We start from the raw sequence: 13,238 nt of genomic DNA, 5'->3' as shown, positions 1-13,238 counted from the left end.
CAATCATCCCTGTCCACCAAGCAGCACCTTCATCAGAATCGACTCTTGTTCTCATAAAGTGTACTTTCAATCACATTTACACTCTCAGACTGCGTCTCTGACTGCATATGCGAGTGTTCGCTTTTACAATTGCGTTGCAACGAACAAAGGCGTGTATTGGGCAAGGCAGGGCAGGGAACAAGTGATGGCTCGATCTACAAGCTTTTGCGGCATTACGTGCGCATATACTCCCGGATGACGAAGAAGGGAAGGCGCAGATCAGTCCGTGTAATAACTGGACGCGGCGCGACGTGAGGCCGCGTGTCTACTGGTATTGCGGCCCAAGGAACGTCCTGAATTGCGAGAGCACGACTTCGACCACTGTGTGATCGGGCATGCAGGGGAGCAAAACGCAACGCGAGTCAGAGGGTTGCAGTGTACCACCAAAGGGTTTCCTCGTCCTTCCTTGCTCGTCAAACTCACCAAGTAGCAAAACACCTCCACCAGGTGCGAGCCTGAGCACCTTGGGCGTGAAGCCCTTGTAGAGCGCGCCGAAGCCCTCTTCGCGCGCAATGAGCGCTATGCTCGGGAAAGTCCAGTTGTACTTGGGCACCTGCCCTGCGACCTTGGGCGTGTTTTGGATGCGCGACTTGACGACGTCTGCGGGCGTGTTGAGCGCGGTGCCGACAAAGCCGCCGATGGAGCCGCTGATGAAGTTGTTGCGTAGCTCTTCGGCCTTGCCCTGCATACGAAAGGGAGGGGATACATATTGTGAGTGAGCAGGGGGATGTGCAAACAAAGTGTGGATTGCTATGGATGCTGCTGGTGCGCGTGCCCTTGCTCACATTCGGCTTGGAGAGAAGTGCCTTGACTTGGAAGATGCAGCCAAAGTAGCCTCCATTCCAAAGTACATGGCGCCAGAACTGCGCGGCAAAGGGGCGATTTGCAAGCATGGTCAGCGGCGTCGATAAGGGCTGCATTGCGCCTGCTTCTCCAATGGCTCACCGTAGACTCCATACCCGCATAGAGACCAAGCAACCCGTCCGCCTTGATGATTTTTCCAACGACATCCATGGGCCCCTTGTAAAGATGCGCCTGCGCACGATCTTGTAAGCGGATCTTGACTAGCTCAAAGGGGACGACGACAACAGATTCGGTCGCACCGGCGGAGCAGCCAGTGAGCACCGAGAGAGACTGTGTCATCTCGTTGACGCCGAACTGCTTGCGGTAGAAAGCGCCCCAGCTGCCATTCGCAGCAAACTTGACGGCTCGTTTAGGTGCTGTATAGAAAATCACCAGATAACAAGCATCAGTCAGCCGAACTTCCTCGCAAGGACAGCTGGAAACGCTCAGAGAAGACAAAACGAACCCTCGAGCATCAGAGGCGGCACGAGACCTCTGTAGAGTCGACTGGGTCCTTCTGACTTGATGATCTTTCGGAAGGCATCCATCATGTTTGCATAGTGGTCTTGCCCGGGGACGGGCGCCTTGGTCTGCAGCTGCATACGCGTCTTGACGACGTCGAGCGGATAAAGACATAGCAGCTCGGTCACGCCTGCGATCGCTCCGGCTGTGAATTGCGCGTAGAACGGCAGGGCTGCAGGGTGTGTTTGCACACACATGGGAACGAAATAAATGATATCAGATGGCAGATTCTTCCGACAGGACTTGGGCGACAAGCAGCCTCTCCTTCCCTTCCTCGTTGCGGTTGGGACTCACGCTTCGGCTTCGAAGCACTCGGTGCTGCCGACATGGTGGGAAGTTGAGGGACAGACCGTCGTCGATGGGATATAGTGGCACAGTAGATACCGGGATGAATCCAAGAGGGATCACCTGCAGCTGCAGACGCGCGCCGGGTCTATGTGTGCTTGTGGACCGCACACCGCAGAGGATGAAGTCCAGGGAATGCGATTGGATGGGCTGGGGGCTGGTCGGGCGTGGCGTTGGTCCGTGAGGGTTAGTACTTTATACCAGGACCGGCGACAGTTGAAACATGGAGTTGTCTCTGCTCTTCCTTAGTGCGAGTCACCACCCGTAATGAGAAGACCTCAAAAAGATCGTCGCGTGATTCCCCCGATTCCCCACCGCGCGGCTGTCAACTTCCCAGGACGCAATTGCACCGAAGTGCATGTCAACCGATTCGACGACAAATCTTGTCCTGGCACCACGATTTTGTAATAATTCGGTGGGCTTAGGGTGTCCAAAGAATCCTACACCGCAGGCGGCAGCCACAAATCTTGTCCATGATGACCGCCTTTGTTGGGAAACCCGTCCGCTGTACCTGCCCTTGCCAGTTGCGTGCCCAAAACCCTTGGCAGAACCGTTGTGCAGTATACCATCCTAACTCTTGTGTATGCTATGGCATATCCCCCCTCCCCCACGTGTCCACTGCCCATCACTTTTTGGCGAATCCCTCTACATATGCTTGCGGCTTGTCCGCCACTTGGCGAATTGCCCTAAATGCCTAATCTCTATGTCATACTACATGTTAAGACGTACACTCCTGATAACTCTTGTGCTGGACTAGCGTATGTACGCGTCGACGGACCGCTCACAGCGGACGGGTGTGTCGGCTACTTTGGGGCACGTCACCCATCAAGCGTTAAGACTCAGGCGGTGCTGGCGCAGGCGTGAGTCCAGCGCGCTGCATTAGCTCGGCAAGCGAGAGCGACTCGGCTTGCGCCACGGCGCCGCCTGATCGCGCATCTTCGTCACCGCTGCCGTAGCGAACTTCACGCGCCAAGGCGCGAGCTCGCGCCAGCGCAACCGCTTCGAGTATCTCGCTCCTGTTGGCTACGGCATTGGCATCGGCGCCAGCTTCTGTACCTGCGTCCGCTTCCGATGCGATCGGTGACAGACCCGCTGGTCTATTGTATGGCGATGACGACGTTAGTGGGGAAGAAATTGAAGGAGTTGGCGGGGAGGAAGCGGCCGAAGAAGTCAAAGTCGGACGGCCGCTGAGAATATCGTCGAGTCGTAGCGCTTCGGCGCCTTCGATCCACCCGTTTCGCAGCGCCAGCCGCAAGAGAAGCGCCACAGCCGCCTGCAGCTGCTCTGTCTCTGGATGTACTTTTGTGCTGGTCAGGGTGTAGGGTTCAACGGATCGAGCGCTGGTATGTATGCTTGAGTCGCACACACCGTCTTGCCCTTCCTGTGAGCCTTCCGCTTGCAGTTGCGACAGTTGCTCGCCTTCGTCTCCGTCCGCAGACGCTCGTCGCCTCGATGCTTCTGCCTCAATCTCTTCCCAAGCCGGCATCAGCGAGTCTCTTTCTCCACCTCCGCCACCTGCGCGTACGACACCACGCTCCTCCAGCCTCTCCACCAGAACCTTGACACACTCTGCAAGAACATCGACCTTCTCCTCCGTCTCGTCCCGCTGCTTCCTGCGTTTCCTCGAACCGCGGTAGTTCTCCGCGATGATCAGCAGCGCAGCGACGGCGAAGAGGAAGAACTCGCTGAAGGCCTGCGCGCCCTTTTCCAGCGCTTTCGCGTCGTTCAGCGGCCGTATTGCGCGCGATGGGGCGAATGCGGATGACGAGAAAATGCGCCAGCGCGGCGCACTTTGCTTTTCGTGGTAATGAGAGGACGAGGAATGCGATGATTTGTCTTTAGAAGCGTCGGAGCCCTCCTCCTTGACGACAGTCCCGTCTTTATCCAGCTCTTTATGTGATTGGTCTGTGGCTTTTTCCTTTTCCTTGTCTTTACTAGACGCCTGAAGCTGCTCTTGTACATTCTTGTTGGAAGCATGCGGCGCCAACAAATTGAGGCGCATCGTCATCTCTGTGCGATGTATATACTGCGCTAGCGCGATGCACACCTGCGAGACCGGAACGATGCACGGTCAGTTGTTGCCAGCGTGAGTGATAATCCGATGCGTGGGGCCATGACGGCACCACCGGAAAACACGCACCTGCCGGAATCGCTCATGCTGGTGCGCCTGTTGCTTGATGCTCGCCGCGATCGGCTTGCTGAGCGTCTTAATGACGAGCGAGGCGATCTTGGTCGCAGCCATGATGACGCAGCGCAGCGTAGCGCACGAGAGCCAGTGCCGCCCCGTAAAGTTATATCCAGACCTTGCGAGCACTTCGGTCCGCCAAACGTCTTTGGTGCTGCTGACACGAGACGAGCAGAGGTGCGTCTGCGGTCTTGTGAGAGGGAGTCAGGTTCTTGATTGTCATCCTAACGAGTTGCACCTTTACCTGGCGAGAGGCGACTGCGGAGCGGCAATCGCACACAAGATCAGCATGATCGACGGGCGCTGCGGGGACTGGAAATGTGCTCATCTCTCGGCCGAGAATCCGATGTATGGTACATGCCCTTGTGTTCCTCGGACTTGAACGCATCTAGCCAGTGTCCCTGCCTCGGTAAAATGCCTCTGCACTTCTTGGTATTGATCTATTGACCACCCACGCTCGCAACAGTGCAACAAATGATGTATACATACCGATCGCCTGTTGCTTTGCCCCCCCCCTCCCAAGGCAGATGCCTTCATTATCTCCTCTTCCGTCTGCCCGTCTTCTTGTTTCCCACAATCCTTGCCCTCGTCTCCCTCCTCGCCTGCCCTGCTTCCTTCATCATGCCGCCCAACGCTGCGTCCCGCGCGCTTACAGCTCTAGCTGCAGTAGCAGCAAGCTCTCTCCTTCTCCTCGTCACAGCCCAACCCACGCAGACGGTCGTCACGCTCCCTCACGATGCACTCACCTTCTTTTCAAAACGTGCGGCGGGCCCGTACAGCCCCAACCCTGTCGCATTCGACCTTGTGGCAAGAGCCGAGGCCAGCCTCTTGCAGCGCCAGCAGCAGGACCCAAACACGCCACTGTACCTCAACTCTCGTGAGTGATTCCGTCTTGAATTCCCAATCGTGGGCGACGCGTGTAACGGAAAGTGATTTCTGATGTTCTTGCATTGCCCTCCGAAATCTGTCTCCTGCAGCCGCGTGTGATTTCTACCAATGCAGCGTCAATGTCACATGTGCGTGCATCGGGGTAGCATCCTCCGCTGACTAGCGTTCGCTTACCATCTTACGCGCGTCTTGGCAGGGGGAGACACCATGGTTGCCAACTGGCTCAATGCACCTGCGGGAGACGTCATTATTGACCTGAGTACGTGCTTCCGCCAGTCAATATCCATCTTTCTATCTAAAGCTCCCACTGATTTCAGCAACCCTCGCTAAAACGCATGTAGTGACGAATGCCTCTTCTGCGGTCGCATACAACGTTGCCACCGTTCCTGGCACCTCGCAAAAAGGATATTGCGACGCTGGCTTCGGCATTGGTGTCGATGTAGAGGGCACCACCTGCGGTCGTTTTGAGTGGATCATTCCGTCCACCTGGGCAGCGGGTAACTACACTCTCCGTGCAATGTCGAAGGACCAGCCGGACATCCAATCCTACACGGACGTCATCCTCATCTTTAACAACCTCACGCGCACCAACAGGGACGCAGCATTCAGCACCGTAACCATCTCCGGCGCACCAACGTCCACGACCACTGTCGGCAGCAACTTTGCATCGACCCCTCAGCCGACCGCTCTACTCTCGCCCGGCGGCTCGCTGCCGGCCAGCACGCAGGCGCTATCTGCGTCGTACACCGCCTCTTCGGCCGGCGCTAGCAACGCCAGTTCCAGCGCCGCACGCTCCAAGAACAGCGCGACGCCTGCGCTTGGATACGGCTTTCACACCCTTGCCACGGGCATCGCGGCTGCCTTTGTCACTGGCTTCTTCACTCTTCTCGCTTGATGGCTCTTGCGCCGAACATCTCTGTTGTCGTCAAGCCCGCTCATCCAGGGCCTACTTAGCATCTTTCTTTCATCGCCGATTTCACTACATACCCATGCACATCTACACGGACAATTCCCTACTACATCAACACGTTCCTTTACACCTCACAACGCCATCCGCAAATGTAGCACCCGGCTAGCACAAATGCAAAAAGAATGGCAATCTCGTGCTTCCCAAGGTCTGCTGGCACGAGGTATGCATGCAGCCAAATGCTGCGTGGGGCATGGAAACGAGTCGCATTCAGCGAATATTCTACAATTGTGAGCGGTGGGTGTGGTGTGTTTGGGGCAGTAATGCGAGAAGTCGCACGAACGACCCCTAGCTCGGGATCATCACAGCAGTAGATTTCTAGCGTGCGCTGTCACCACGTCACCGTCTTTGGCATGTGCTAATCCCCGAATCGCGCGGAGCGGGACGGTGATCGCGAACGAGCGCTCTGCTGAGCAGCTGTGCCTTTCGCGAGCACGCTCTTCCCGTGCCCTTCCGGAAATCCTTTGTCGCGCGAAGCGGAACCGGCCTGCCGAGCAGATCCTTTGAACTTCCTCTCTCGCGGCCAGTCAGAGTTCGCGGACGCGCTCCTTTGCCCCTCAATGGACGACCCTGACCTTGTCGTTTTGCGCGGCCCTGCATCGTACGAAGATGAACCCCACTGAGCGGGTGCTCGCTGCTGCTGCGATGGCCTTTCTAGGCCGGCCCTTCCCTCCCGCAGTTTCCTATCTCTCTTCGCGTCAAGCTTGGTCCTCCATGAGGCGACAGTCGTGGGCTCTCGTATTTCGCGCTTCGGCATCACCGGTGAGTGGAACTTGGCTGTATGTGCGTCGTCAGTGGCGATTTTGACGTTTTCCGCCTTGGAAGTGGCGAGTGCCGCAAGCCGTGTCGCGCGAGCGAGGCGCATGGCGTCTAGGATGAACACAATCGCCTTCTCCGTGCGCCCTTTGATCTCCAGCACCTGTGGACGGTAGCAGAAGGCCAGCGGGAAGCGGAACGAGAGCCAGAGGTATAGGCTAATGCATCGATGCAGTGACTCGAGGGTCATTAGCGTGTCGACGTGCACCAGCCGTTTTGCTCCCTCGGACATGGCTGCTGGTTGGCCCGGCGCTGCGGGTGGATCGGATGAAGTAAACACAAAGTGCGCGGCCGATAGATCCTGCGCCTTCGCAGCGGGGGGTCGTTTTGATGCTGCTTCGCTATCCAGCTTCGTTTTCACTTCTCCATCCTCAGATGCGTCCTCCGAAGGGCTCAGTGCTGCGCTTTGCTCTGCGATCGCCCTCTCCCTCGCTTCTTCTGCTTTAGTATGCATAACATCAATCTCATCCAACGTCTCGAGCATTCCCAGGTGCTGCGCTGCCTTTTCGAACCTAACCAGTTCGCCAAGCACGTACAAGCGCACCAGATTCTCCATCATCTCCATGACCCGGTCGTCACGCGTGGATACGGGAGCGTTTGCAAATGTCTCACGCTCAACCATCGTCAGCAGACCTCCGTCGCGCCCATCGGAGGTGCCGGTGCCGCTGGTGCTCCTTGCGCCGGTGCTTGCCGCTTTATCTGCGCACGTTGCACTGCTTGCACCTTCGCCTTCGACCTCGCTCTGATCCTTCCCATCCGAGTCCGACTTTTGCTTGTTATCAGACTTGCTGGTGCTAGTGAAGATAGCGGAGGCGCGCTCAACGATGGGCGAAATGGTCAACTGACCTTCAAAGTCGGCAAGGAAGTAAGTGGACGAATCGACCTTGCTGAGCACCGCAACGTCGTTGTATAGAGCTGCAAGTGGTCTTGATCCCGCCACTCCTTGTTGTCTAATAGCGTCTGTGCCGGACTCAGATGCCTGAGTATCGGGGTTTGCAGATGCTTTGCTGAGCTGAGAGAGGCGCAAAAGCGCTTCAGATGTAGGTTGGATCGCGGCTTGATCAACGGGTACGATAGGCGCGTCGATCGCTTGCTGTAAGACCTCAAGGTCGTCGACGTGCAAGGTGGTGGCGGAACCTCCTGTTTCGCTCGGGTCGCTGCTCGTGCCGTAGCGACCTGCCCGACCGGCGATCTGTTTGATTTGGGAGCAAGAGAGCCAGACGAACTCAGTACCGTTCCATTTCGCCAGCGTCTCAAAGATGACACGTTTGATTTTCCTGCAGGAGGGGCGGAATTGTAGGCAAGGCAATGTGAGAATTTGGGAAGCAAGTCAATTTGACTCCACTCTGGCCCAATACTCACAGATTCAGACCCATGCCAATAGCATCGCTGGCGACCATGACGTCGAATCCACTGTCGGGATCGTTAAACAGCTTTGCCTGCTCGCTCCTCGTCTCCGGGGGCAGTCCGCCGTAGGCGACTGCACATCTCAGCTTGGTCTTAGCTTCGATCTCACTCTTGAGGTCAAATATCTTGCTCCTTGAAAATGTGACAATGCAATCGCCCTTTTGGATCTGGCTCAGATCGCCTTTCAAGCTGCTGCGCTCGATGACAAGCGGTGTGAGACGCTCGTACTTGTGCACATGCACCACATCGCCACACGCTTCGGCCATCTTGCGGATCAGCGGCTCGACACTTGCTTCCCCGCACAGGTGGAGTTCCTTGGCTGGGAGGCCGAGAACTGCACTTGTCCACGCGTGCCCTCGCCCGCTATCGCCGATCATCTGGATCTCGTCAATGACAGCGACATCGCACGCCGTCTCTAGTGAACACATCTCCACGGTGCAGGAAGTGAGTCCGGCGAAAGGATCAACGAGGCGCACCTCCTCGCCTGTGACGAGATTACAGGCGCGTGGTGGCACACCAGGAGACACAGTCCCTTTGTTGATTCGGTCCCACACTTCGTGTGCGAGCAAGCGCAGCGGACCTGCGAAGACGCCTGTGCGAGCTTTACAGAGCGCCAGCAGCGCGCCATGTGTCTTTCCAGAATTGGTGGGCCCGACGTGCAGGTGAATCTGCCGGACCAGCGTGCGTGCCAGTGTGTATTGTTGCGCCGGCTTGCTCATGTCGACGGTCCCTCGCACCCGCGCCAAATGAGCGCAAACGGAACGGAAGCGAATGGTCTCGCTCGGAGTGAGAACATTACTACCTTCATTCACCAGGCTTTCCATGCGTTTCTGCACGTCGTCGAGAAAATGCGCTATCAGATATCGTCGAGCGGCAGACTTTCCTTCGTTCTTGATCGCAACGGCCATCCCTTTGATATCCCAGGACTCGAGACCCAGAAGCAATGATTGTATCGAAGGATCTTGCTTATCAGTGCGCCGCCGAACCATCAAACGGTGCTGTAAAGCGACTTCTATCGTGTTCGTCTGCTGTCTGGCCCACTCGTCTACGAGCGCGTGAATCGGGCTTTCGATCTTGAGTAAGCCTTGCCTTTCTATGTCGATGCGCACAGCCCCGTGGCGCCCCCGAATTTTCTTGTCACCACCTGAATACTCGGGGTCAACGCGGAGTAGAACCTCCGCGATATCGTCGGTCAGCCCGTAGGAGCGCAAACACTGGTGCGTGCCCTTTCGATGTGCCAGTTCTTGGATCCAATCCCCCAATTCTTTGCACATGTCTGGTAGGAGCGGTGTTGGCGGTGGCCGAAATTTAGGTTGCATTCTGGGCCGCATGGGAGAAGCGCCCTTTCGCCAAAGCTTGCGTTTCTGCGCCTGAGGACCCTGCAACAACACCGGGGTGGCGTCATCCGCAAGAGAGTGCACCCAATCTGGTAGCTTTTGGTGAGCGGCAGGTACAGATGTATGGAAAGCGCGCTGGCAAACGCATTGCCAGGAGCGTGAGCTTGTCGAGGTGGCACTGATGGCGAGAGACGTGGGGAGAGTGGCCAATCCGCGTGAGTTCCTCCATTGCCGTTGCAGGTGGTGGAGGGAGCGAGTGACGTCGTGCTGTGAAATGATGGTGAGAAGAGGGAACCCCTTGGTGCCCACCGTGGCGAACATGGTGAGATGTTTCATCAACGGATACCAACCCCGGTGTGTGTATTCGTTGTTGCCAAAAGGCTGGGTTCGAAACTAGCGGACTCTGGTTTCCCGTCGGTACGCCTCTTCGCCTTTCGATCGAGGTGCCGAAGCAATCTCGCTCGCTCGCTCGCCTTCCTGCCTGCTTGTAGGCACCGTGAGATCCTCCTGTATTTAGGCCGTGCGAGTTCGAGTCAGTGCTCCGATGTCAAAGGTGGTTGTACCACTGCTATTCACTCTTAAATGTTCGCAAGACCACAAATATTACCGCTTGAAGACGACAAGACTCGATTGAAAATGTGTTCTCACCAGAGGGCGGAGAAGGCAAATTCGGTGCAACCAATTTTGAAGGAATACGGATTTTGCGGGGTTCGGGTTTCGGAGTACGGAATACACGGGTTGGCCTTACTATGTTGTTTCATCGGAACTCGGAGCTCTCACTCCGCGACCCCAGCTCTCCTTTGGTGTGTCTCGTGGAATGCAATTGCGGCCAGGTGCATCTCTGGCTCGCACTCTCAATTTCACATTCCTGGCCAAAGGATATTTGCTCATTTCAGTCATCATCGCAGTTTCTCGACAGGCCTTGCCTCGCCTCGCAATGCCTCACCACTGCATCACTAACTCCGACATGGGAGTGTTCTTGCGAAGTTACGAGTGCCGACAAGCGCCCGATCTGCGTCAACCGCCCAGAATGAGCAGGAACGAGAATCTGCAGAAGTGTTACAAACAGAGATGTGTTGCTACCGCCGGCTTAAGGTTGCTGTCAAAACGTGCCAGCGGCCCGGTACATACCTCGTTCTCTTGTGGTGATATCTTGTAACCATGTGACAGGCCGCACACGGTACAGCTGGGTATGCGACCCTGGATCGTCCGGCAGCAAGCCAATCCCAACGCTCGGCCGCCACACCCTCATACACATTCCCCCCCAGGTTGCCCTACCTCCCCGCTTTCGGTCCAGCCTGGATCAGCTCGGTACTAATCATGCGAATGTCCGAGTGGAGTGTCGATGCTGTGTCTACCGTCTGATACCTTGCATCTCGCACTACATTCACACATCCACGGAGCTTACTCGAACCTCATGCCACATCACCACGTCGCGCATCAGTGCATACTGCACCAGTCATCTAGAGTCATGTGATCACAATGTCATCGGTCATCACTCTCTCGCGCTGGGGCGCTCGCATTCTCGGGCTGATCACGTTGCGATGCCATGTGACTGCACCGCAGGCTGTAGGCCCTTGCAGCGCCGCAGCATGCCGCAGGGTGTGTCCCGAACCGACGGGGGACCGCTGCCGACGCAACAGAGTCTGACGGGGTAAGGCAAGTACCCAGCATGCTTATTCTAGCGGGCCCTCTAGCATGCTCAACGCCTCTGAAACATGCTCAAGGCTTCAAGCGCTCCCAGTGGCACTCAGCTGCAAACGCAGAGCGCTCAAATTTCAAAGTCTCAAACAACAAATGGAGTGGTTGTTTTGATGAGTCCGATCAGAATTTTCACTCCACAGTTCCGGTCAACAACCTTGCACTCGTCCGCAGCCGAACCAACCAGTAGCTTCACAAATCGCGCTGCCTAAAGACTTCTGCGCATTTCAACGCTGAGCGCTCCGCCAGGAAGCGCTGGCTTGCAACCGTTCTTGACGCTTTGACAGTCCCACGGTACAGTCAGTGGACACTGACGTGTCCACTGACTCTCTGTAGACCGCACTTGGCCGTACCTTGACCTGCGTATGCCGCTGTTGCTGACTGCTCTCACGCATGTGAATATCTGGATCGTCAGCTTCCCTATGTTGTCCCTGCTGAAGCCACCAGTCCTAATACAAGCCTGAAGTGTACTGGCAAGGTGTTTGTGCGCTCCCGCATGGTCCCAGGCTCAATAGTTTGCAGGCCTCAGTGCAAGCCTTTGCAATTGCCCGCCTCATTCGTATGTGGGCTGTATTCTTCGTGACTTCGTCAAACTTGAACGTTTACACGAGCCCCTGTAGCCCTTGTATAAAGAGTATGAGCCTTCCAAGAGACGTCAAAGTCCTCTCAGACTATTCTTCACCCGTCGTCCAATTCCTGTGCTCTGTCTTCATTCGGACTGCTTCGCAGGGCTACCCTTCCGGTCCTCGCGCCTACACGCTCATTTAACAACACCTCTCTGTGCTCGCCCTGGACCTCACCACGAAAATGCAGTTCGCTCGCCTCATTCGCACGTTTTCCCTCATGAGTTTTGTGCTCGCTCTCTCCGCCGCCGCCGTCGCTGTGGAACAGGGCCAAGTACCAGTCGCCGGTGTCAACGACGATGTCATCCCGACCGAAACCACGATCTCGGGCTTCATTTCGCGCTCTGAGCGTTCCTTCATCCCTGGCGAAGTCTCTCTGGACAAGGTGCTCGTCTCCCCCAACCAGCATCGCATCCACATCAACGCTGCAAAGCGCGACGACTCGCTTCTCGAATTCTTCCAAGATCCGGCTAGGTCTCACTCATCCAAGTACTCCAACAAGCCCGCGCAGCGCAAGACGCAGGAACCCAGCAATCGGTCCGAGAAGCGCTGCAATGGTGAAAAGTGCGATGCCGAGTCCAAGCGCCACTGCGCGTCGGGCAAGTGCCACGATGAATCTAAGCACCACTGCAAGTCAGGAAAGTGCCATGAAGAGCCCAAGCACCCTTGCAAGACGGGCAAGTGCGACGAGGCACAGAAGAAGGGCGCTGCCAATCCCAGGACCTCCAGCAGCACTCGGCCAACGAAGCGCTGCGACGACGGCAAGTGCGGGGACAAAACCAAGCGCCACTGCAAGTCTGGCCGTTGCGATCCTACCGCCGAGACCTACCAGCGTCCAGTCAGCTCCCAGCCGCCGAAGGCATCGAGCGTTTCCGGCAAGGCCCCCTCCATCCCAACTGTCCCTTCCCCTCAAGAGGCTCTTGCCAACTTGGGAAAGCGCTTGACCATCAATCCTAACCAGGGCCTCAGCCTCAGCATCGGAGACTCTAGCCTGACGCCGGCGCAGAAGCGTTTCATCAACAGCCTTCCTGGCGCTGCCGAGCTGACCAGCGCTGAGCAGGTCATCAGCAAGAGACGCCTGTTCGATGATCTCCCAGGCGTCAACCCCTCGGGTGGTAGCAGCGCCGCCGATGCCAATGCACCTTCACAGTCTGCAGATGCTACCACCTCGCCCGCTCCATCAGCCACCACATCTTCCACCAAGCCAGCCAATGCCAGTCCCCAGGCGCAGAAGAAGAAACACACCGCGCATAAGAAGGCACAGCAGCCCAAGATGCAGAAGAAGCCGGTCGTCACCAAGCAGGCCAACTGAGACTGCTCGTTTATCCACGTGTATCAGTAGCCCTTGACGGCGCCGCTCTCCCATCCTATACACCCTCGATTCCGGTCGTACTGCATTTCGCCTTCTTCATTGCTTAGTACTGCACTGTATTCGTCCCTGTTGTTTAAAGCTTGTCATGACTCTCACGATCCTTTGAATTGCACTGTCCCTTCTCCTACGTCAGATACCTATCCTGTCTTTGCTCCTTATTTCGTCGCTGCACCTCCGTTCATGACGCCGCGAA

General features: G+C 56.6%; 5 protein-coding genes across 5 annotated transcripts; 2 read left to right on the top strand and 3 right to left on the bottom strand.

The window, feature by feature from the left end:
- Positions 1-89: 89 nt before the first annotated feature.
- Positions 90-1,968, bottom strand: K437DRAFT_255689 (mitochondrial carrier). Its single transcript, XM_013388523.1, has 6 exons — positions 1,699-1,968; positions 1,349-1,576; positions 985-1,259; positions 825-902; positions 463-721; positions 90-360 (listed from the first exon to the last, which is right to left on the bottom strand). Exons 1-6 carry the CDS (start codon positions 1,730-1,732, stop codon positions 305-307), a joined length of 930 nt encoding a protein of 309 aa, XP_013243977.1. The 5' UTR covers positions 1,733-1,968; the 3' UTR covers positions 90-304.
- A 1,315-nt stretch (positions 1,969-3,283) lies between these two features.
- Positions 3,284-3,991, bottom strand: K437DRAFT_218406 (optic atrophy 3-like protein; the record flags this gene model as incomplete). Its single annotated transcript, XM_013388522.1, has 3 exons — positions 3,284-3,539; positions 3,738-3,796; positions 3,890-3,991. Coding segments are annotated over 3 exons (417 nt in total), but the record flags the coding sequence as incomplete, so codon positions are not given.
- Positions 3,992-4,555: 564 nt separating this feature from the next.
- K437DRAFT_267728 (uncharacterized protein) lies at positions 4,556-5,717 on the top strand (the record flags this gene model as incomplete). Its single annotated transcript, XM_013388521.1, has 4 exons — positions 4,556-4,811; positions 4,912-4,950; positions 5,019-5,081; positions 5,164-5,717. The coding sequence occupies 4 exons, from the start codon at positions 4,556-4,558 to the stop codon at positions 5,715-5,717; spliced, it is 912 nt and encodes a 303-aa protein (XP_013243975.1).
- Positions 5,718-6,612: 895 nt separating this feature from the next.
- On the bottom strand, positions 6,613-8,647 carry K437DRAFT_290460 (uncharacterized protein; the record flags this gene model as incomplete). Its single annotated transcript, XM_013388520.1, has 2 exons — positions 7,968-8,647; positions 6,613-7,882 (listed from the first exon to the last, which is right to left on the bottom strand). Coding segments are annotated over exons 1-2 (1,743 nt in total), but the record flags the coding sequence as incomplete, so codon positions are not given.
- Positions 8,648-11,462: 2,815 nt separating this feature from the next.
- Positions 11,463-13,219, top strand: K437DRAFT_90074 (uncharacterized protein). Its single transcript, XM_013388519.1, has one exon. It carries the CDS (start codon positions 11,858-11,860, stop codon positions 12,983-12,985), a length of 1,128 nt encoding a protein of 375 aa, XP_013243973.1. The 5' UTR covers positions 11,463-11,857; the 3' UTR covers positions 12,986-13,219.
- The last annotated feature ends 19 nt before the right edge of the window (positions 13,220-13,238 follow it).

The sequence above is a fragment of the Tilletiaria anomala genome, assembly GCF_000711695.1.
Source record: "Tilletiaria anomala UBC 951 chromosome Unknown K437scaffold_27, whole genome shotgun sequence".
NCBI classification, from domain to species: domain Eukaryota; kingdom Fungi; phylum Basidiomycota; class Exobasidiomycetes; order Georgefischeriales; family Tilletiariaceae; genus Tilletiaria; species Tilletiaria anomala.
The sequence above is the reverse complement of the archived record's forward strand: the minus strand, read 5'-3'. Positions and strand labels throughout refer to the sequence as shown.